General features: G+C 35.3%; 2 protein-coding genes across 3 annotated transcripts; one reads left to right on the forward strand and one right to left on the reverse strand.

Annotated features, from left to right (window-relative positions):
- The first annotated feature begins 10,431 nt into the window (after nt 1–10,431).
- On the forward strand, nt 10,432–11,908 carry LOC137939233 (NAC domain-containing protein 37-like). The gene is made up of 3 exons (XM_068784462.1): nt 10,432–10,594; nt 10,712–10,983; nt 11,351–11,908. The coding sequence occupies exons 1-3, from the start codon at nt 10,432–10,434 to the stop codon at nt 11,906–11,908; spliced, it is 993 nt and encodes a 330-aa protein (XP_068640563.1).
- A 5,190-nt stretch (nt 11,909–17,098) lies between these two features.
- LOC137939039 (NADP-dependent D-sorbitol-6-phosphate dehydrogenase-like) lies at nt 17,099–20,388 on the reverse strand. Of its 2 annotated transcripts, none has more exons than XM_068784208.1 (6): nt 20,202–20,388; nt 18,518–18,612; nt 18,280–18,397; nt 18,059–18,185; nt 17,660–17,879; nt 17,099–17,576 (listed from the first exon to the last, which is right to left on the reverse strand). In XM_068784208.1, the coding sequence occupies exons 1-6, from the start codon at nt 20,332–20,334 to the stop codon at nt 17,346–17,348; spliced, it is 924 nt and encodes a 307-aa protein (XP_068640309.1). In that variant the 5' UTR covers nt 20,335–20,388; the 3' UTR covers nt 17,099–17,345. The 2 variants fall into 2 exon arrangements, with proteins under 2 accessions (XP_068640309.1, XP_068640308.1); XM_068784207.1 differs by having other exon boundaries at nt 17,100–17,576; nt 18,059–18,191.
- Nucleotides 20,389–24,285: the final 3,897 nt, after the last annotated feature.

Genomic DNA, 24,285 nt, shown 5'->3' on the forward strand with positions numbered 1-24,285 from the left:
TACTAAAGTTTTTCTTATAATTTAATAATAAAAATTATTTTTATTTAGCATATTTTATAAGATCATATTAAATATGTAATTCGTCATGTGTGACAATAGATAGATGGAAGATTTGTGCTTCAAGTTAGGGTTCAAGTTGGGGGTAGTTGACCAGAGCAATAAAGGGGTTGGATCTCAAACCTCATCATCAATATATGTGGACACAGTTTTCAAAGTTGGGCTTAGGTTGTTTTTCTAAACCTGTCTTGAACCCACCCATATGCACCACTCTAGTCAGTGGAAGGGGGAGGAATCTTTCCCCCTCCCTCCTAAGATTGTGGGGTGGGAGCCCCGACCATCCCATTGTCACACACAAGGAGTAGACGGTGGAAGGTTCCAACAAGTTCACGACCCTCTCCCCCATTTTTTTTATGCAAGAGAATTTTTTTTTTCTACAATAAGTGACTTGGTCATTTCGTCAAGTGAGCATGGTTGTTGGTTGAAATGATAAACTTAAATATCTTGTCAACTTATCTTTGTATGACCTTCGTTTAGAAGTGGGTTCGATTCAACTTACTTATTTGGTCCAAGTTTTATGACATTATTTATACTTTAAATATTTATTGATTTGTCGGCTCCATAAGTCTACTTAGCATATCGAGAAAAAAAATGTAAAACTTAATAGAAGAAGGATGTTATTATTATTTATATATAATTGATTGTCTAAAAAGAAAGGAGTTAGAATTAGACAGAGCAACTCAAAACACAAATGGGGTTACTAGTATCCAAAAAAATTCACAAGCTTAGGCCCTTTTCACTGGATAAATATGAAATTCATATTCTAGAGGAACATTAGATCTTCTCTATATATGTGCAAACTAATATGCCTTAGAAAAGGATGATGTTTGAAGAGCTATGAAGGACTTTTTAGTATCTTTGTATCAAATGGGAGTTTGACATGAATATAAGTAACATTAAGAAAAAAATGGGCTATTTTGTTATATCCATCAAACAACTCCATATTTTTCTTTGTCTATAATACTTATGTTCTCGAAACGTGTTAAAGAAAAAAAATTATATAGGTCGGGTTAAATGGAGAATCTTATGTGGTTGAAAGCGTGTTAAAGAAAAAAATTTATGTAAATTTAAGGTGAATACGTGTTTTCCAATCCTTCACTGTGGGATTCATTACAATGTTGCTTGTTATATTGTTTTTGTAAAGATATCTATGTTAAAAAAAGATATTTTTATTGTTACAATGACATTTTTGGAAACATAATTTTGTCGAAAAAAATTAAATGATACTAAAGTTTATATATATATATATATATATATATATATATATATATATTATTTAGTATCTTTTATAAGATCATATTAAATATGTAATTGGTCATGTGTGACAGTGTATAGATAGAAGATATGTACTTCAAGTTAAGGTTCAAGTTGGGGGTAGTTGACTAGGGCAAGAAAGATGTTGGATCTCAAACCTCATCATTAGTATATGTAGACATAGATTTCAAAGTTGGGTTTAGGTTGCTTTTCTAAACCTGCCTTGAGCCTACCCATATGCACCACTCTAGTTAGTGGAAGCTGGGAGGAATCTTTCCTTGCCCTCCTAATATTGTGGGGTTGGAGCCCCTACCATCTCATTGTCAACACAAGGAGTAGACGGTGGAAGGTTCCAGATGTTCACCACCCCTTCCTCCATTTTTTTTATGCAAGAGGAGAATTTTTTTTCCTACAATAAGTGACTTGGTGAGTTAGTCAAGTGAGCATGGTCATTGGTTGAAATGATAAACTTAAATATCTATTCAACTTATCTTTGAATGACCTTCATTTAGAAGTGGGTTCGATTCAACCTACTTATTTGGTCCAAGTTTTATGACATTATTTAAACTTTAAATATTTATCCGTTTTTAGGCTCCATAAGTCTACATAGCATATCGAGAAAAAAAATGTAAAACTTAATAGAAGAAGGATGTTATTATTATTTATATATAATTGATTGTCTAAAAACGAAAGGAGTTAGAATTAGACAGAGCAACTCCAAACACATATAGGGTTACTGGTATCCAAAAAAATTCACAAGTTTGGACCCTTTTCATTGGACAAATATGAAATTCATATTCTAGAGAAACATTAGATCTTCTCCATATATGTGCAAACTAATATGCCTTAGAAAAGGATGAAGTTTGGAGGGCTTTGAAGGACTTTGTATTATCTTTGTAATATATGGGAGTTTGACATGAATATAAACAACATTAAGAAAAAAAATATGGGCTATTTCGTTATATCCATCAAATAGCTCCATATTTTTCTTTGTCTACAATACTTATGTTTATACCAAAGCATTGTATCATATATTTTACTACAAATTATTTTTTATCCCAGTACAGGCTCTCTAAAAACAAGAATGTTTTAGCATACTAAATAATAAGACACATATGTTGTTGATATATTTCAATCATCAATAACCCTCTCAATCAAACTAATCGCTACAACAACTATGTTATTATTGGCTATGTACTTCATCTTTCATTTACTTTTCAAATAAGTTGGATTTGGTTGGTTCCTTGAATTAACTCAACCTCTACATGTAATCGTCTTGGAAACCTCATTTAAGGTTTTGTCTTATGTAAGGCTAATTTTGAGGCCACTTCCTTACTTTTCCGCCATCTTCCAAATTGAAAGAGGTTGATAACTCACTCTATTTGGAAAATTAGATTTGAATCATGATTCAGTTTACTTCTTCCAAATTCTTTTTATTTGGTTAAAGATGATTCCTCTTTGCTTCCATGAGGGACAAACAAAAACTCTATCTTTGTTTTGTTTAAATGGATAGAAATGCAATAACTTTAACACATTAAAAAATTAATTAATTGAATACAGGATAACTACAACATCCCATTTATTGTAAATACAAGATGTAAGTGGTTGTCGTATATACCAAAATAATGTTCATATCAATAGGTCAGTCCTTTCATTCCTACTACAGTGAGTGTAAATCTTTTATTCAACAATATTGAAGCTATGTTGTATTGAAAAAGTATTAAGATTCGTTACCTATATATTTCTATAAAAGGTCATAAATGCCTATATCTAAGTGATGAATTTGGAAATATGAACTTTATATCAACATAAGATGACTATGATTTGTTTCCCAAGTGGCTTCTCAAGAGGAAGGTGAATTGAGATTTTACATTAAAAAATTAATTGCATGGAGTGATAAAATAAAATATGGCAAATAATTAACAAGCGCACCACAAAGAGACAATGATTTTTTGTTCTTGATGCTCCCCTAATGATAGTCACCACCTCGGATACTTGCTCGAGAAAATTTTACTAATATGCTCTATTAGTTGAAAGGTACAAAGAGATTTTAGATTCTATTTAAGCCAAGTATAATGCACAACTACACAAATTGATCTCTCCGCAAGAGATTTAATACAAACTAGATTCCAATTCTAGTGGGCACTCCCTTTTTAGATTCCAATATCTAGAATGTCAATTCTTATATCTTTACGGTACTAGAGAACCTCTATTAAAGAAAGTTAAAAGTACAAAAAGTAAAATCAAACTTACAACTTTCTTTTAGAGAGATAACTCTTCTCCTAGTGAGATCTAAGCCTCCAAATTTTTAAGCATGAGAGATTAAATGTATAGGACTATGATGGAACTTTGAATGCAAAGATGGTGAAGAGAAAATGAAAAGTTTAGGCCAATATGAAGTTTTTTCTCTTCAAGAGGGTAAAATCAAAATATGGTGCTCAAAAATATTTTTCTAGAGGTTTGACATGCCAATATAAACTCAACTATTGATCCTCTACGAGTTTGGGGGCCTGTTTAGAAGTTTGCTAGCCAAACTAGCCATTTTGACCATTTATAGCTATAAAAAAGTGTTGATCAATCAATGAAAAGGTATGATCGATTAACCATGTATAACAAATTTATTTTTTATGTTCCCTAAGCCTATTGATCAATTAGAGCGTCAATCACCGAGTTTTTAACCTTTTAGAAAACTCACTGACTGATCAACCCAATTTGATTGTATCAATCTTGCTTTATAGAATCTATGCATAGTTTTGTATGATTGATCATGCAACAAGGGATGATCGATCATTTTTTATAAGCTCTATCAGTCTGCATTCTAGATGATCAATCAAACCTATGTAGGTTGATTGATCATGCCATATACGAGTAGACTATTTTGACATTTAAGCATGATTTAGGTTATTCTAAGGGATTTACTATTATAAAATATTTATATGCATTCTGCTAAAATATGGTTTTGAAATATTTTATGCGCTAAAGCTCCATAACATAAGTGTGTTTAAGAATTAAAGTTTGACTAGTTATCTACTTACATAGCTAGATTTCTTGAGATTTTTTACTTGACTTTGACTTTTATGTTCAAGTCTTCAGTCTTCTTCTTTGTGTAAGTTCTTCTTCATAGTAGTAATTTTCAATGTGTTTTTGTTGTGGGTCATTTTCGACTTAACTTTGACTTTAGTCTTCAATCAATGAAAAGGTACGATCGATTAACCATGTATAAAAAAATTATTTTTTATGTTCCCTAAGCCTATTTATCAATTAGAGCATCAATCAACAAGTTTTCATTCTAGATCATATCATGTTAGCTAGAATATCATATAAGGTTTTAATTTTTTACAACCATGTATGGGGAATGAAGAAGATGATGACAAGGAAGAACAAAAGAAGGGTTTAGAAAGCCAAAAATGAGAAAGGACGATGCCTCTCTCCTTGTAACCACATTAGGATGACAAATATAATTTTAAAAGACAATATGTCCCTCTACAATCTCACTTCCACTTATATGAACATGCCACACACAAACTTGCAGGGTATGGTATAACTTAAACTTCTTACATGAAATAGGCTTATTAGTGCCCTTTCTAAGAAATGTTGAAAATCCATTTCAAATTAGAATGGATTTCATGTGAGGTACCATACCCCTCCACTTTCTAGAGAGGGAGAATCCCTCCCTAAAAATTGGAGGTATTTTCTTGTGAGTGGTTTTCGGTGAAGAGAGGTTGAAAAGCCATCTCCCTAGAACATCATCAAGAGAGAGATATAAACCCCCTATTGTGTTTATTTAAAGCGAGGGTCAGGATATGTCGTGCATCCTATTCCCATCATTAAGTGATGTTTATAGTTCTTTGTTATCTGAGTAGCCTATTAATATTATAGAGATGATATATAATGTGTTGCACAAATTATTTACTTATTACTTCTCCATATAATTAGGTTACCTCCAACAAATTCGTAAATACTTCCTATCCCATTTTTCATCAATAAGTATTTTGAAAATATTTATCCTTTTTCACGAAATATTCAATGTAAGTAATATCCCATTTAGTTAGATACAGCGAGAAGAATTGATGAGTCTCGTGTTTAAATTATTTCACAAAATATTAAATGTAAGTAATATCCCATTTAGTAAGACATAGCTAGAAGAATTGACCAACAAACCTCTAATATCAATATTTATCCTCTAGAATCTTATTGTTCAAATGTTGAAGTAACAAATATGGAAGAGTCTTATGTGACTCTCATAGTGAAAGAATTAAGTTGATAGAGTCATATGGTCAATTCTGGGGTGGTCAATTCGGCAGGGGTTCCCATTGAGATTAAAATATTTATATTGAAATTTAAAACAAATGGGCTAGATTGTAAGATGAAAAGAAATCGTGATTAATAGTGCATTCGAGTCTCGGAATTCAGTCCAATCTTATATTTCTACTCGACTGCTCATTCATTTTTCAGTTCAAAATTTCATTTACTTACCTCATTCTTGGCCTTGCTCTACTCACTTAGCTTACTGATTAAGTGTTCATAATGTCCAAATGGGAATCGTCCCAAAGATAATGTGTGAGAAGGAAGAAGCAAACATGGAATTTTATCATCAAAATACATCCACATCAAATGTGGGGTAAGGAGCACAGCCACTCCCTCCATTATCATTTCACTTGTTCCAATTCTTTCTCAATCAGGATAGGCCCCTCTCCCCTCTATTGGAACCAAAACTAAAGACTTAATTATCTCTCTCTCTAGTAGATGAGATATTCCCATCAACATCATCTCACTTTCACACTACTCACTTGCTTTTTTCCTTTAACCTTTTTCACTCATTCTCCTTCATGCACACACTATCAAACTCATCTTTTCCTTCATCTTTCCCTCATTATGGTCTTTTCTCCTCTTCTACCCTGCTTTCTTCCTAAGTTTCATCTCTCAAAAGTTTGAGGCCCTAACACTTTGCTGACCATTTCTTTTTACAACTTAACCTAAAAAACGCATTTGAAATTCCCCGAAAATGAATCATTGATCACAATTTTTTTTTCATTTTGTTGTATTAATATCGGGTACCTAAAAAAACTAATAATATAAGAGAATAATATATGTCGGTAGCCGATAAAATATCTAACATGTATCAATGGTTCAATAAGCCAATTTGTGAATCTAGGAAAATTTAGGGTAACTAACTAATGGCACAAGAGAAAGGGAGGAATGACACTACTTGAACTCTTGGCTTCGGGCGGCTTAACAAATAGAAGAAATTGAGAAAAATAAGGAATTGATTTTTTTTTAAAAATAATAATAAATAAATAATTTATAAAATGGGGGTGATTAAACAATTAATCCTCGTGGTGTTGGCTCTTACATCTCAATGTGCAAAGTAATTATGAATTTTTGCTCGTCTTAAGTGTGATCAGGCTCTCTGATCTATGCCTACTAGGCAGGCCAAATATGCCCCGTGACCCTCGAAGCCTCTAGTGGCGCACGAGCTTGGGACATACACGTGTCAGTGCTGAAGAGGACGGTGGACAGTGACAGCGTGGACGGTTCTTGGACAAGCAAGGAAAACGGAAAGATATGCTTACGGGAAAACAGGAGAATGGGCCCACAGTAGGAAAAATTGGTTGGAAACTATATAATACTCATATAGTGTTTTTATCGCGATAAACTGGGAAAGCCGGAGAACTTTTTGCCTCTTTTGGGAAAGGAACAATAAAGCTGAAGCAAGAACGTACCCGGGTCCGATTCTAAAATTCTGCAACCCGGGTTCGGTTTTTGTTTCTAACTTACTAGAGTTAGAAAAATACCATATTTAATATTAAGAAAGATTAAAATATATTTTTTCTGGAATTTTCTTCTGTTTTTAACATGGGGAAGATGATATTTTACAAGGATCACTAATGAGATATAACACATTTTATTTTTATTTTTTATTTTTTTATTTTTGTTTTACTTCGCTTAAATTTTTTTACATAAGCTTCACCATTTTCGCCTACTTTTTGACAAACGCCTAGCCAATACACCCAACAGACCGATCTGTTAGGTGCGAAAAGCTACCACCTACAAGAGTGGACGAAACCACTCTGACACCTACCCTGCCCATTCTTGACCGCCTCTCACGGGATTCGAACGCGGGATCCCCAGCTCTGATACCATGACAAACGTTTAGCCAATACACCTAACAGACAGACCTATTAGGTGTGGAAAACTACCGCTTACAAGAGTGGACAGAACTATAGAAAATAAAAATAAAAATTTCTTTATAAAAAATATGTATTTATATCAATATTTGCTACAAGCAAATAGACTTTTCAGAGAGAACTTTTTCATTGGCAGAAGTCATCGATTCATTGCTAAAACCTCTTCCTACGAAAAATTCACTACAAAATTAAAAATTAAATTTGTCTTTTTAATCTAAATTTTGTGTTTATACCAATTTGAAGCGATGGAAAATTTTAATCGTAATTCCTCTCGTCCCACAAATATTAAAGGGGTCATAAAAAACTTTTCGACTGTTTAAATAAGAAATTATAGGAAAATTGAATAGAAAACACAAATAAAAAATGGATTAAAATCTCACTAGAAAATTTTCTAATTAATTTTTTTTTTAATTTTCTGCACAAACTGTCCCTAGATCACTAAACAAGAGTAAAATTAGAAGCTAATGTGACAAATAAAACCAGGCCATGGACCGGATCTTCTGAACCGACTCGAACTTTTCCTCTTCAGACCGGCAGAGCAGAATCGGATAAGGAGAAATTGAAGAGAGAAACGGAAGGGGTGACGTCACTTGGACAAGGCCTTCATTCCATCAACCCACGCGCAATTGATCGGTCCGCTTTTTATTTATTCTCTCTCTCTCTCTCTCTCTCCACTCTTTCTTCCTCGATACCTGATACATTTCTCCTCTCCTCTCCTCCCACTCTCTCTCTCTCACTGCTTCTCTTCTTCGTTAGAAAGGGCCGTATCAGCAACGAACCATTTTTTCTCTGGTAATTTTCTCATCCCAAAATGGTGGATATCTCTCACCTTAACCAGTTTTTGTAACAGCATTGCTTCTCTGTGGGTAGGTAAGCATTTTCTTTTCTTGAATTCTCTCACGGTTTTCATCTTCTTCAGAAATCTCCCCAGATTTTTAAGCTTTGTTCGGCTTTCGATCTCTTCGACATTTCAACCGTTACTCATCGAGCAAGTACAATGATCAGTAGTAGAAAATCCCGGGACTATTTTTCTCTCTCCGTGAATTAATTGTCCTCCTCCTAGGCTTTGCTCACGATCTGAACTGCACTCTTGGCTCTTCAAATTCAATTGCAAAAGCTACTTATATGGCGATATTTCCTCGCTTTCTGTATTTGGTGGATCTTTTTTTTTTCTTTTTTTTAAAGGTTTTACTAGCTATATGGGTTTATATATAACTCCCATCTCTTGGACATTATCGGGTCAATTTTATTTAGTTTTTTTTAACAACTTTTTCTGTTCTTCCAATATTATTCCTTTGTCCTTCTTTAGTTCCTTCATTGCACCCAAATACTGGTATTTGCGGCATCTAGAATTGATTTGATTTCTTCTGGAACATGCATGAAGCTGAACTAAACTATAGATTTAACTTTTCTTCAAACCTTTCATTTCTCTTCTCTGAATCTATCACAGTTCACTACACAGATTAAGGACAATATTCCTCCTTTCTCACTGGAGATTTGCTTTCGCAAAACCAGAAGCCTTGAATTTGATACTGAAACCGCCAGCGTTTCTGTGAGAGGGAAAATTGTTTCCTATCTCATTTCAGTGACAGAGAATCAATATCGTGAATTATCTAGTCTTTCTATTGAGTCAAACATTCCATTGTACGTTTCGATATTCTTCTGAAAACTCTCTTCCATTTTCCATTTGTATCAGGTTTCCAATTTTCTTAAAACTATCTTCCATTTTTCGGTTTGTATCTGATTTCCAATTTCTGAAAACTCTTATCCCTTGCTTTTCCATTTGTATCCGATTTTCTTTATTTTCAGAAGGAAAAGGTGGACAATAAAGCCCTCTCTCTCTCTCTCTACTCTCTCTTCCTCTCTGTCCATTAGAGCTTATTTAGTCACGAGAGAGAAAAATTCTTCTACTCGTCATCCCGGAGGTCAGCACTGTATATACTGCGCGCAGAGTTCATGAAAGTCAGGTTCAGTTGTGTCTTGTAAATTCCAGACAAAGAGACAGAAAAAGTCAGAAGTCAGAAGTGTTTCTGCGGCATGACATTGGTCGTGCAGTTCCAGTAGCACAACTTTAGGGCTTTTTTCCTCTTTCTTTTTCGTTCACCAAGTCCTTTTTCCCTTGTCTGGACAAGCGCATGCTAAGTCTTCAAACGTCACCTATTCCCATTCATGGTCTCGTCCAAGACAAATGGAGAGAATCGAGTCAGTAAGGATCACTGGGTCTTCTTTTTCTATTTTTATTCTGTGTTTGATTCATCCTCATGCAACTCTCTGTCTTCCTCCTGCAGAAAATGCTTTAAAAGCATTTAAACCCAGATGAGTGCTGCTTAGGTCATTTCTTTAACTGTTCGGTTTTCAAGATCTTTAGCAGGTTATTACTGTCACTGTGTTCTTGTTTTCTCTGCAGTTTTTCTTGTTTAATTAATTTGTTATTGTCTATACAAGCTGCAGACACAATTTCTTATGTGAATGATTTCTGCCATTTATCGAGAGACAACATTATTAAGCACGAAGAGCTGCTTGTCTGTTTCTGCAGACCTGAAACACAACCCTGTACCATATTTGCTTGCCATGGATTTCACCAAAACGCGCCACCTGATTCTGTTATCTTCTCTTTTCCTCATTTCTGCCTTTCCCAAGTAATTAAACATAAATCATTAAAGAAAATTTCGGGGTTTCGATCCACCGTTGATCGAAATGAGCTTATACCCTTTTTCGGAAGAGATAAATGGTGGTGGTCACTGAACTCCACCCGCTTCATAATCATTGTTCCGATAACACTTGTCCCTACGCAATTTGAAGGTCTTCTTCTTCTTTTCATTCTTCTCTGTCAACAGCTCAGATTTTTGGGTCGGTCGGTTCGAAGTTCATTTTCTGATGAGAAGAAAACTGGGTATTGATCGGCAGGTGATTTAATTTCTGTACGCAGACGATGGAGAATACCGAGTCCCGTGTCCCGCCTGGTTTTCGATTCCATCCCACGGACGAGGAGCTTGTCGGGTATTACCTGAAGAAGAAGGTCGCCTGCCAGAAGATTGACCTCGACGTCATAAGAGACATCGATCTGTACAGGATCGAGCCATGGGATCTCCTGGGTAAGTTTACTGTTTATGGATCATTCATCTTCTTCCTTCTCTTGCCATCCATTGTCTTATTTTCCTGCTAGAATCAAGGAAGTATAAAAATGAAGTGTCGTTGATCTGTTGCAACAGAACGATGTCGGATCGGGTACGAGGAGCAGAGCGAGTGGTACTTTTTCAGCCACAAGGACAAGAAGTATCCGACGGGAACAAGGACCAACAGAGCGACAATGGCAGGGTTCTGGAAGGCAACGGGGAGGGACAAGGCCGTCTACGATAAAACCAAGCTGATCGGTATGAGGAAGACGCTGGTTTTCTACAAGGGAAGGGCCCCTCATGGACAGAAGACTGACTGGATCATGCACGAGTACAGGCTCGAGTCTGAAGAAAATGGGTTACCACAGGCAAGCATATTCATCTCCTTTTCTTTGCCAGAAACTCATGAATCATAATCATCTGGAAGTGGTGACTATCACAACCGTGTATAGTTTGCCTGTGATCACTTATGCTGGAGCAGCCATGAGGCCTTGCAAGAAATCACTAATCCTGAACAGTATAAGGAAACAGACCAGTTGCCGTTGGGTTATCGATTGATCGATCCCAAACCAGGGTTTTTTTACTCCTTTTTCTCTTATCACCCTGAAATATCTACATCTTTAACCTTTAATTCCTTCCATTCTTTGTACTTCGAAATGCAGCTTAATTTTTAGTTTTATTGTGTCTTTTTATTTTTTTTAATCTGATAAAAGAATGTTAATCGTCATCTTGCAGGAAGAAGGATGGGTAGTTTGCCGAGCCTTTAAGAAACGAACGAACAGCCAGAGCAGAATGACTGAAGCTTGGGATTCTACTTTCTGCTACGATGAACCGAGTGGGTTCAGTTCCGTCCAGGATTCGATTGATTATCTCCCCAAAGACCCGCAGAGTTTCATCTGCAAGCAAGAGATCGAATCAATGTATAAGCTAAATAATCACTTGCACCCCGACCAGTTCGTGCAGCTGCCTCAACTTCAGAGCCCATCTCTACCCTTAATAAAGAAGCCTAGCTTGGCCTCCATGACGTCCGAAAACGAAGAGGAAGACAGCACGAGAGGGTGTAACTACATAGAAAAAGTGACAGATTGGAGGACACTGGACAGGTTCGTTGCTTCACAGTTGAGCCAAGAGGAGAGATACGATATAACGAGGATTACAGACGTGGGGCTTCATCAGGACTCAGACATGGCTTTGCTTGTACTGCAGAGCAGCAGAGAAGAAGGAAACAAGTTAAATGAATTATTGAGCTCTACCACTGATTGTGACTTTGGCATTTGCATTTTTGAAAAGTGATGTGAAGATTAGGAGCCAGTGCTGGCGTGCTCATCATTTTGCTGTTTCTTTCTATATATTTCTGGTTGGTGAATCGGAGCTTCTCCAGTGTGAAAATGGTTACCAGAATGACTGAAAACTGAATAAAAAAACCTCTCTCTCTCTCTCTCTCTAGATCTATATACCCCTCTCCCCCTCCACTTTTCGTTTTGTAGTTTGTTAATATAATATCATTTAAGATCACACTACCCTTCGTCTGAATGAGTGTTTGGGTCTTGCCTGAACTCAACTTTTTATTCCTTCAAAGATGCGATTAAGCTCTAAAAGATGACTTATCACTCATGAAACTTCCAAGCAGAGAAGACATGATTTAGTGAAAATCACATCAGCAGATGATGGAAGAACTGTGCCATTTGGAACAGAACACTAATATTTACTTGCTCCATTGGTGATATTTCAGTCAATTTGAAGGTCCAACGACTACTACTAACAGCAACTGAGATGGGTTAGAAAAACCTACAAGGCAAGAGTCTTGGAGGTTTAAAATATAACCTAGGGCTCGTCCCTTGAGAAAAGGGAGAAAGGGATGAAGGGAGACTAGTGAAACCAAAGGCACGCCTACTAATCACCCTTGTTTTTAATTGTTTGAAAGGCAACAAAGATACACCCAGAGAGGGAGAGGGTTGACCCACCCCTACTCTGTTTAGGAGCAATGAAAAGGGTGGGAATGGAAGGGGAAGGGTGGTATGCATCTGGCTGTCTCCACTACAAGCAAAAATAAAAAAATCAAATCAAATATCTGGAATTCACTTTTGCAGTCAACCAGAGTGCTGCATTTCATACTTGGAGATGTGCAATTGAAGATGGCAAAGATGGGAGAAGAGACTGAGAATCAAAGAAAAATAATGGAAAAGATGGGGTGCATATGGCACCAAGGTTGACCAAACAAATACTCTTTAGGGGGGGTTGCCATCATTCTTGTAGGCTGTTTTCTAAGGATTTGATCACCTTCTCATGCAGGATATGTTAAACTATAGCAACGAGTGTCCCATCACTCCCCTATGTAGTAAGAGGAGTCCAATTTTTATCGACGACTCAATTGAAATTTTATAGAGTCAAAGTATTTTGTTCTGTAATTATAGAGAAAAAGAAGATAATTACTACCTGTACATTGTCTCTCACATAAACAAATCTCATTCTAGAATTTAATATATTGAAGGAATTCCTCACAATGTTTTTTTTAATCAAAATTTTAATAATGAAATGGAAATAATTGTTTCATTATAAATATAATAAAATAAGTGACATTCTTATAAAAAAAATATTTTTTTAAACTAAAAAAGGTTAAGTGCAACCAAAATTAGTTTCAGCCTCCTTTCCTGCATATTATATTTTAAATATGATTAAATTACAAATACGAGCCTCAAAATTATAAGTTTTTTAATTAATTTTTTTTTTATAAGATTATGTTAGGTTTGGAGTAGGCCATGAATCCGTCATAGGGATAGGTCGAGCATACATAGATGGTTGGGGTTTGGGCTAGGGGAGTTAGGAAATGAAGCGTAGAAGGGTCAAATTTCCATCCATATGTCGCAAGTTTTAGTGAGGACAAATTTTGAGGTTGGACTTGTAAGATGGGGTCAGATTTCAAAAACCAAAGGCTTTTAAACCCACCCTGTTTGCAACCCTATCTAGGAAAATGAGGTAGTCTCCCCTCCCTTCATATATATATATATATATATATATACTTTTCTTAATAACATTTTTAAAATATATATTATTAACCATGTTTCGCAACATTTTTAAAGGTTCTATCCGCTCTTAACATGTTTTTCTACTGGAATTTGATCATAAGGCCCTATTTAGACATAGGATCTAAGAGTTGTATGTGAAGTTTCCCTTAAAGAAAGTATTATAAAAATAGTAATTTATATATTAAAAAAAGTTATTGACTATCGATTAAATAACGCCAAATTATGATTTTTTAACCAAAGATGATAAAATGATGATGTGTTGACTTTGACATGAAAACAACCCTGGTTTTGATTTGACATTATTATTCTAATTCGACTCTTCTTTTTTTAACCCAACTATATGATATTATAGTATTTTAGCAGTGCATAACATGATACTCTACTAAATAGTAAGATATATTAAAAAGGGGAGAACATAAATTAAAATGAGATTTTAAAAAGGGGAAGAAGTTGTATAAATGAACTCAATTTAGCTTGAGCTTCATAGTGAAGGGAAGTTATTTTTGGAAAAATTAATTAAAGCTACAAATGAAGGAGAGACATTTCCAAAACCACTCTGTACTTTGTGTACATTATGCCATTCACACTTAACCTTTTGAATGAGTGTTTTTCATCATAAAAAAGAGGGAGAATGTTGGAGTAAGGTCTCAAGATCCCTCTAAGTGGTCTAATTTGATAAAAAAAAAAAAAAAACCTAGTAGTTATTCATGGTATACAAGTGTATTCTTTTTTTTACAAAAAAGAAGGTTAATTCTATAATAAGGACAAAAGGAGTTGATCAGTTACATGTGTTGTAGGAAAAATGAAGACATGAAATATAAAGGTCAAAAGTTGTTGACCACTAGCCAACAAATTGATCACTTTAGTAGAAAGAATAAATAACTAAAGCCAAAAGGAGTCAACTACTAAAAACAATTGAGTTTTGAACTTAAAAAAGAGTTAACTACTTTAGTAGGAGAGTGAAGTACTCTTGAAGTGACAAAGTTTAAAAGAGTCAGATTACACCAACATTATAACCATATATAAACAGAAAAAGTTGATAGAAGGATTTGATCCCTCAAATGAGTAGGTTTTGAATGAGAGTGGAGTCACCACATTAAGCAAGTAAAACACTTTTGAAGCAGAAAAAGAAATAGATCCCATCTGAGGAGTCAACCACATGCACATACTGAAGCAAGCCAAAAACCTAGAAGGAGTCACCACTACCAAAGGAGTCAACCCCATGCTACAAAAATTGAAATTGTCAAAAGGTCAAACCTAGACCCAAATGTTGTAGGTTTCTAAAATGTGTAGGTGATCTACCACCATGTTCAATAGCAAAATAGTATTTAATACATATTTTTCATAATTTGGACTTCATTTGGATCCTTTTTGTTAAATGACAAAAAAAAATTCCAATCATAATGACAAATTTTTGAATGTTAAAAAGCTTTCTATTTAACCCAAAATCATCCAACCTAATAAAGTATAACTATAATGGGGGCCATCGCCTTTCAGGTAATTTTTTTTATCATATTTCATTAAGTGGGTAAATTTTAGGGAGAGGAGAATGTGACAGAGAGAAAAGAGAAAGTAGAGCACATTTGAACACAATTAGAGGAGGGATGTTGTGTGATTTTCCCCCTCTAGATAGCTTTATATTAATAAAAAGAAGTTAGCTAATTATAATGTAACTTAACTTTTCCAATTAATTAATTACACTCAAATGTAGCATACTAAATTAAACATAAAAGGGACAACATAACTAGGAAACATTCTCTTCTGTTCCATTTTTTTCCTGGAGCTTGCTTCTCTTGTCAGACTGATCTTGCATGAGATTCACTTTAAACTCCTTGGAGCTTGTGAGAAATGCTGAATATAAGACTCATCTTAGACTCTTTCATATGGCCTTTTTAACAGTCCCCATAAGCTAGAATTTATAATTTTAGCTTGCAAATAAAAATTCTTAGAAAATTGGCAAATTTTTCTAATCTTCAATATTTCCTTCTTTAAAACTTTGGTTATTCAATCTTCAATACTCACCCTTAGTTGGATACCTTTTACCACAACTTGTGGAATTCTACATTGTTGGTCATATAAGCATTTTCTTCATAATAGGCTTCTACAAAATATCTCATTCTTTGTACTTTTCTTCTACTCCCCCTCAAACTGGGAGTCACTTTTTTTTTGTTTTTAAAGAGACCCAATGTACTCAAAATTAATATTAGGGAAGAAGGCATCACTACTATGCAAATAACAATGCTCTATACACCGGTCAAAAGTATGGATTAAGTCTAAAAATGCCACTCAATTTCAAATGCGAACAAGCTCAATTTTAAGGCAATGAAAAATAGTCAACTCACTTTGGTTAGGGTAGCTCAAAAACACCACTTGGACAAAGAATAAAAGAATTGACTTAAGTTGGATGTTATGCAAACTCTTGTTCTTTATAGGTAGTGGGTTTATGGGCATTATTCGGAAGTGAAGAAAAATAATGACAAATTGAAGATATATAAAAGGTTTTACATAAACTCAAAGATTAAGTAAAAAATAGTAGTACTCATACTTCAGACTGAATGAGGTATACAATGCAGCACTCGATACATTCATAATTAACTCTCTAAGCTTAGAAATTTCACACAAGAGGTGCACAATACAACACTCAATACTTTTAAACCGACTTTCTAAATTTAAGAAAATAAGGAGGCGTTCACCAAATCGATACATTAATACAAGTAATCAGTCGTGACACAAAAAAGGGGCAATAAATAACTTCAAAAGCCATATTTCTTTCATGGCTTTTGAAAAAAAATCAACTGAAGAACATGAAACTGAAAAACAGAAAAGTTGTGACCTATGAGCTCCTCTTCCCAAGGGAGCCCTCCTCCCCCTTCTTTTCTGTCAACATTTCTTAAGACCTAAGAGGGAAAGACACCCCCATCCATCAGAAACAGATAAGTTGGTGGCTCCTCCTCTTTCTCTTTTTGTTAAACAGATGGAACCTATCATCTTTTCACTGAGATTAAAAGCCTTTCTGTCACCTAGGAGAAGGTATAGCCCTCCTTTGGCCAAAAATAGCTAAAAGGGGTCCACTACCCTCTTTTCAATTATTAAACCACAACATTTTGATTTATCAAATCATAACCCAAGGCTCTAGATGGAAAAACAAACATGTTCCAAACAGAGACTTGCCTCAAGAGGTTTAACTTGAACGTATAAGTAGGGTGGGCTCAGCTCAAATACAGGCTTGTGGATCCTTTAAGGAAGGCTAAGAGGAGGGGGAGAGGCCTTCTTGGTCAGGTTGGCTGGCAAGATGAAGTGACTAAAATTGATTTATTCGTAGTCCTGCAAAGGGGTCAGGATTTGCAGTCAGCTATTCCCATTAGTAAAGACACATAAGACTAAAGTCTAAGGCTTAATCATCCCCACTCAGTAGCTCTGATCAGTTCCTTGAAATTTCTTCACATTCAGACAGTCATAAACTGGATGGTAGGACATGTTTACCCATTAGCTAAATATCACTAGACTCTAATTAAACGAGTCAAAAGCAAATGAACAAAGGGACTATTGGTATGTCTTTAGCTACAAATTCAGTCCAGAATAGAGAGAGAATAATGGTTGATAGTTGAAATTCTTTTCAAGAAGGGTAATATTTGTCATAGAGAGTAGAGACATCTCAAGAGTATATTATACCCTTTTAAGGACTATTCCCTGAAAAAATAGACTTATGCATAAAGATCTATGCCCCAAAACTTGGCAGGTTGATTGGTCCGGCACTTGCGATCAATTTCCTTAATCTTTTCCATATCCTCCACAGAGATCTGGAAATCAAAGACTTCATAATTCTCCCGCAGTCTCTCCGATTTAGAGGTCTTTGGAATCACAACTGTGTTCCTCTGAATTCCCCACCGGAGTACAAGTTGAGCAACTGTTTTCTTGTACTTCTCAGCCAAACCCTAATCTCATCAAAGGAATAATGTCACACAAATGGTACCATTGGAGAAGAATCAGAAAACAGGATTGTTGAACAAAACCTTACTTTGAGAAGTGGATTATCCAAGCATGAAACTGAGCCAAACCACTCGGTATTTGCAGCAGCACCACCAAGGGGAGTATGGGCAGTAACACATATCCCATGCTTCTGGCAGAATTTAACAAGGGAATCACGCTGGAAGTATGGGTGAGTTTCAATCTGGTTCACTGCAGGCTTAACTTTTGAGTATGCCAAACAATCTCTTGTGAGAAAAATGTCATAATTGCTGCAAAATTATTATGTTGATTAGAAAACAATTACGAAGATCATAATTATCAGTCTTATGCCTGCAGTCACATGTCTTATGTCCCCAGAGCCTAACTAGATTAAAAGGTTCAAATTTGCTAATTATGACAAGAATTGAGTCAGGGGGCTATAGCAACCTCTAAGAGATATCTTCTTTACCTGATCCCAATACTGCGAACCAATCCCATGGAAACCAGATCTTCCATTGCATGCCATGTAGTTTCCAGAGATACGGTTGTATCTATATCCAATACACCATTTTCATCAAGGGCACTGGCAGTTGTCCCTACACCTAGTCAGATATTCAGAAGTTTTAGAATCTATGATGAAACACAGAACCAAAGCTACATGCTGAGGATAATGCACATGGACTTATAGACCTGTATGCTTTGTAGCTACCGGAAAGTGAATAAGGTATAGGTCCAGATATTCAAGCTGGAGTTTCTTCAAGCTATCTTTACATGCCTCGAGAACATGTCCATGGTCTGAATTCCAGAGCTGCAACAAGAAGAGGATGAAAAAGTTGGCTATACTAACGGGATGATACAGAAATCAAGTTTAAAAGATTTTCATGCTGTGACAGAAAACATGGTACAGTAAGTCCACCTAAAAGCTAACCTTAGTGGTAATAAAGAGGTCCTCCCGTTTGACTAAACCTGTTCGAAAAGCTTTTGAGAGAGCTTCCCCAACTTCTGTTTCATTCTGGTAGTCCGCTGCAGATGAGATTATTCCACAATCATTTTTCTGTTATGAATTAGCTATTTTTATATATGGATATAATCCTTTTCAAGTAATGCTTCCATTAGATATAAGAATTTAAGATGACTTTTTAAACAAAAGAAACGAGTCCTTCATCAGATCAACTTGAGGATTAACTCAAAATTTAACTAAAACCTGAGAATGAACTAATAGAAATAATTTTCTTGTTTGGAAATTAAGTAACAGAAATAATTTTATTGTTCGGAAATGAAGTAATAGAAATATGACATTTCTTTGTCTTCAAATAAGTTGATAAATTTACTTGTCTTACAATTGACACAATCTGATCAAAAGGAAACCTTCTCACAGGAGAAAGATATTCACCAGTCTAGAAGCTCTTTAGGGACCATAAATGGATGTGTAACAGTTTGACAAGAAACTGGCTTCTGTAAGGGAGTATTACAGCAGGAGACACCTACCTCTGAAGACACTTAAGAGAAAAAATGTCCAACCTACAACTGAACACCCACTCACAATCTGTAATCTTTACCAAATCCTAAACACCTGCAAATCCATTGATCTCATCTGGAATGTCCTGGATGCCAGTCCCGGTGACCAATGGTAGTTTCATGACAAAAATCCAAAAGTTGATCATATGGACTAACAAAACATAAATTACATGTGAACATGGTTTCCCATATCATTTAGAAGGATCAACAAAGAGAGTGGTGTATGGGAGAACGAGAGGTAATTGCCACAAGTTCTAGAAAGTATACCAGAACCTATCATTTAAGTTCTTTAGTTTTTTTGGAGAAAGATCATATAAGTTCTCGATTCCTTAATTTTAACGATGCCACATTTGTAGGGTTTTCTATATTTGTTATGACTACCGGGATCAATGAGGCTGTAACATCAAATACATCTAGAGGAACCACTTTCCTCCTCTTTGGAATTCATGGTAAAAACCTCCGGCTTCCTTTCAGTACAGAAGGGGAATCAACTAGCAGCTTCACTTAGAGCTTTCTAGTTTGCAGATTTAAACAAAATGCACCTATGAATGACTTTTGTAGCACAAGTCATATCAATATCCTTCTTTGCAAAGAAAGAAGAGGGCGGGCAACAAGCTTACAATGTTCCTTCTTACTTCCACTTGATTATATTCAGCCCATTTAAGCTGATAGCTTTCTTCATAAAGGATGCAAGTCCTAATTAGGCTTTCGTGACACTGGCAAAAAACTAACAGAAATGCGATTCTGGTAAGCTACCGTTTAAGAGTTTCAAGGACATCCTTAATGGGAAAAGTTATCAAAGAGCAAGAATCCAACCCGTCCAGGTTTGACGTGATTCCAAACACAGAAATAAGAACAGTTCTATGGAGGAAAACTCAACTATCTCGTGTACAAGATAATCTTATCCGGTTTAGCGGGAAATGTTCGAAAACTACAAAATAAAAAACATGAAGCATGGGTGAAAAGGGAACTTTATGAAAAGCAGCAGTTCCCAAATAGAGCAAAGAGGAGACCATGCTAAAAAATTGGGGACTCATTCATCTTAAGAACAGACCGGAGAGCAGGCCATTTCTGGGGAAAGATAGTAAGTGTACCTGCACAGTCAAAGTGGCGGTAACCGATTTTAATGGCATCGATGAGGAGATCTCGGATGGATTTTCCTTCCATCCTCCAAACTCCTAGACCAATTATCGGCATCTTGAAGCCGCTGTTGAGAAGAATAGCCATTGCCTTCACTTGCCAAGATGCCGCTTCTGTGCTCAGTTTAACCAGTGATTTCCGTTTCTGTCTTTCGGGAATAAGAAAAATATCTAAATTATCACTCTTAAATTAATAATATAATATAATATTAAAAGTAATGAATATAATAAATAAATAAATAAATAGGGTATTTAACTAATAAAATAAAATATATTTTAGTTTAGTCATAATTAATACAATAGTTACTAATTAAAATAGAATTATTAATTAAATAATTATAAAAAATATTCACTTTTATAATGTTTAGATACTTGATTAAATTCGTACTTATCTTAATTATCACTCTTATATTAATAATTTAATATAGTATTAAAAGTCATGAGTATAGTTAATAAATAAATATAATATTTTATTAATAAAATAAGATAGATTTTAGTTTAGTCCAAATTAATAAAATAATTATAAAGTACAATAAAAATTAATAATTTATTAATTATAAATAAAAATAAAATACCTATAGATGTATACTTTTATAATGATCAAATTCTTACTTTTATAATATCTTATTATTACTCTTAAATTAATTTAATATAATACTAAAGTCATGAATATAATAAATAAATACGTACGATATTTTATTAATAAAATAAGATATATTTTAGTATAATCTAAATTAATAAAATAATTGAGAATTAAAATAAAATTATTAATTTAATTTAATCAACTGTTGATCTCTCCAATCCAACAAGTACATAAGTAAATTACATGTCAAATAAACATGCAACCATTACATTTTACGAGAAAAAACCCTCCAATCCGGCGATGTTTTCAAACATTCAAGTTTGTTTGGACAATTCATACCTTTAATGTATTAAATAAACATATCTCCTTACTATTACTATTCACTTGGTGTCTTCTTCTTCGTGGTCCTATTCTTCTATTTACTGCCCTATTCTAGAAATTGTAAAAAACATTGAAGTTAACCCTCCTAGTTTGAAATGACCATAAATCAATAATCGGGCTCATTAAATGAGTCTAGCATTGGGTAGGTCAAATGCGAGGGGTCCGTCTTGGGCTATGAGAGAAGATGAGTACCGGTGGCACCGCTATCACATGGACTCAGCACCCCCTCTTGTGTCAGAGTCGTATGGTTTGAGCCGAAGCTAGAATTATCTGCAGTAGTGGCCGACCATGTTGGTTCCATCTGAACCATAACTACTTATCACATTTTGGGCATTAGTTCTGCAAGTGGTGTCAGGGCTGATCAACAATCACTTCTGCAGGCCAGGCCCTATCGACCAATTGGCAGAGAAGTCTATCGTGAAAGTCTCAGCTAACAACGAAGAATTAATCAGAGGATTCACATCTATAGAATAAACAATCTCATCTTGAAGATGGTCTCATGTCGAATATTCCATTGCCCGAATCACTTATATTGATCTATTTTTCTTTTCCATGGTAGTGGATTCTGCATAATACGCAAAATCGAACTTCGCCCACTGCCAATTATAAGAAGATGATTAGCATATACGTACATTAAATATACATACAAGCTCCAAGAATTAAAAGAGAATTAAAGCTAGGGAGAGATGTAAACCAAAACTAAACAAGAAACAAACATAATTTGATGTGCTAATCCCATATTCATGCACGATCCGGTCCATTTTGGTGCACAACGGTAGTCAGATTCTACTTATAGCCGGTGGAAGACAAGTGATCTCTTGTGGTCGCCCAATTGACCTTGGGATGTAATGTTTTGGAAGCCATTGTTGGCCTTCAAGAAACCATTGGCTGCCCTTCGATCTGGCCAGCTTCTTTTGGGATATATGGGATCCCTTGGATTGAAGAAGTACCACTCCTCTATCACCGTCGTGTAAGTTTCTATAAAATATAAGGAAGAAATAAGGTCAAGAAGGAAAAATAGACATTCAACGATGAACAAGAAATGAATTAGTAGCAGTTGGGTGAAGACAAGATTGAAATACATACATCTCAAGAGGGTAACGAAGATATAAGGTCAAGAAGGAAAAAGAAACATTCAACGATGGTCAAGAAATGAATCGGTAGTACTAGGGTGAAGACAAGATTGAAAGATAGGCATCTCAAGACTACAACAAATAAATAAGGTCAAGCAGGAAAGAGAAACATTAAATGATGAGCAAGAAATGAATCGATAGCATTTGGGTGAAGACAAGATTGAAAGACAAGCATCTCAAGACCGTACGAAGAAATAAGGTCAAGAAAGAAAAAGAGACACTCAACGATGAGCAAGAAATGTATCAATAGCAGTAAGGTGAAGACAAGATCGAAAGATAGGCATCTCAAGACGATAACAAATAAATAAAGTGAAGAAGGAAAGAGAGATATTCAACAATGAGCAAGAAAAGAATGGGTAACAATTTGGAGATGACAAGATTGAGTCAAGATAGAAAGACACGATGAGGAAGAAAGACAATTGAGATGACAAAAAATAAATGTCTTTGTAAAAGAAAAAGGAAAGAATGAAAAAAGATTCATGTTTCATACCAATGAGCGTATGGGCATGGAAGCTGTAAACGTTAACTCGATAGATGAGACTAGGAAGGACATCCTCCGATCCAAGCATCCTTCTCAAATAGTAGGTTACTAGTTCAATGTTAGTAGGGTTGAATCTGAATCCTATAGACACTGTTACAGACATAGGCTGCGCAAAAAAATTGGATTCTCCAAACTTTCTTTCCGTCCCTCTCTCCATCTTCGATCACTCAAAGGATGTAGTTGCTCGAATGAGTGAGGCTACAATGCCTACTCCATATATAATAGTTGATGTTTGATGACATTCTTAAAAATCCACGCTTCACATGCTCTTAAAATCTTTAAGACAAGCTGTTGTGGGATGGGACCCGGCAATCTGGGCCATCTCCAGTCCCCATGGCAGCGGGTCCCAACTGTGATACCATTAACAACTTACTTGAATAAATAAATAATAATAATTGTTTTTTCAGTTGATTTAATTATTGTTTTAGATTTAGAATATTTTTATTTCACTCCCTATTTTTCTGTTGACAGGTACATAATTCATCAAAGAAGAAGACGGATCACACTCAACAGACAGTCATTCTGCATTTCATACTCCTTCCATGGCTTATTACGCTCTTCTTTGGATATAAAAAACCTCAGCTTGAGGTCAAATACTTATGTCTCTCTTCGTCAATAGCTTGGAGCAAACCATGGATTTCAAAGTCTAAGCACTTGAAACCATCCAAAAGTTTTAAAAGGTCTTCCCTAGAACCATAGAGATACTAGCGTCAGAACCTTGGGAGGAAGTCGACAATGGAGATGAAATACATTTGCCTTCTTTTTGGATTATAACATCATCGTTTTACACTTTAATTTCCCAATAGAAGGCCAACTCTTCTCATGGTCTCCTTCTCACTTAAAGGTATGAGCATAATTTCCTTCATCACAATTAGCACCCACTTTTTCCGGTGTTTCAATGAAATCGCATGGGATGTTTGTGACGGCCAATTGCTCAAGATCCTTCCATTTTGATATTATGCTTGGGGAATGATTATTGTTTCCCATGAATCTACACTCTCTTCGTAGTGAAGGTAAAGTAAGCGTTTTTACTCTCAGATACCTGCAACATTGGAATCTGGAATTAATCCAGAACTCCAAGCACTACTTACCAGCCTAAAAATCTACAAGGCTAGATTTCAAGATCATCTTCATTTTGAGGAAAACTATTGTACTTTGATGAGATTAAAGACCTCTATTACAATGTTGCAATTAATTTGTCCCATGTAAGGCGATCACCAAATCATGTACCAGATTCATTAGCTAAAGGAGCGAGGCTCCACTCTCTCATTGTTAGGTCCCCTCCTTCCTAAGTGTATTTCTGGTTTCCAACTTGGCCTTTGGTCTTTTAATACCGTCACCGTTTCAAAACATTTAAAAAATATATATAGAACTCCTATCAACACATGTTGACAACAATCA

This window comes from Aristolochia californica, unplaced genomic scaffold (assembly GCF_029961685.1).
Source record: "Aristolochia californica isolate CCGP_79_NKW_82.1479 unplaced genomic scaffold, dmAriCali1.0.hap1 SCAF_8, whole genome shotgun sequence".
Classification (NCBI taxonomy): Eukaryota; Viridiplantae; Streptophyta; class Magnoliopsida; order Piperales; family Aristolochiaceae; genus Aristolochia; species Aristolochia californica.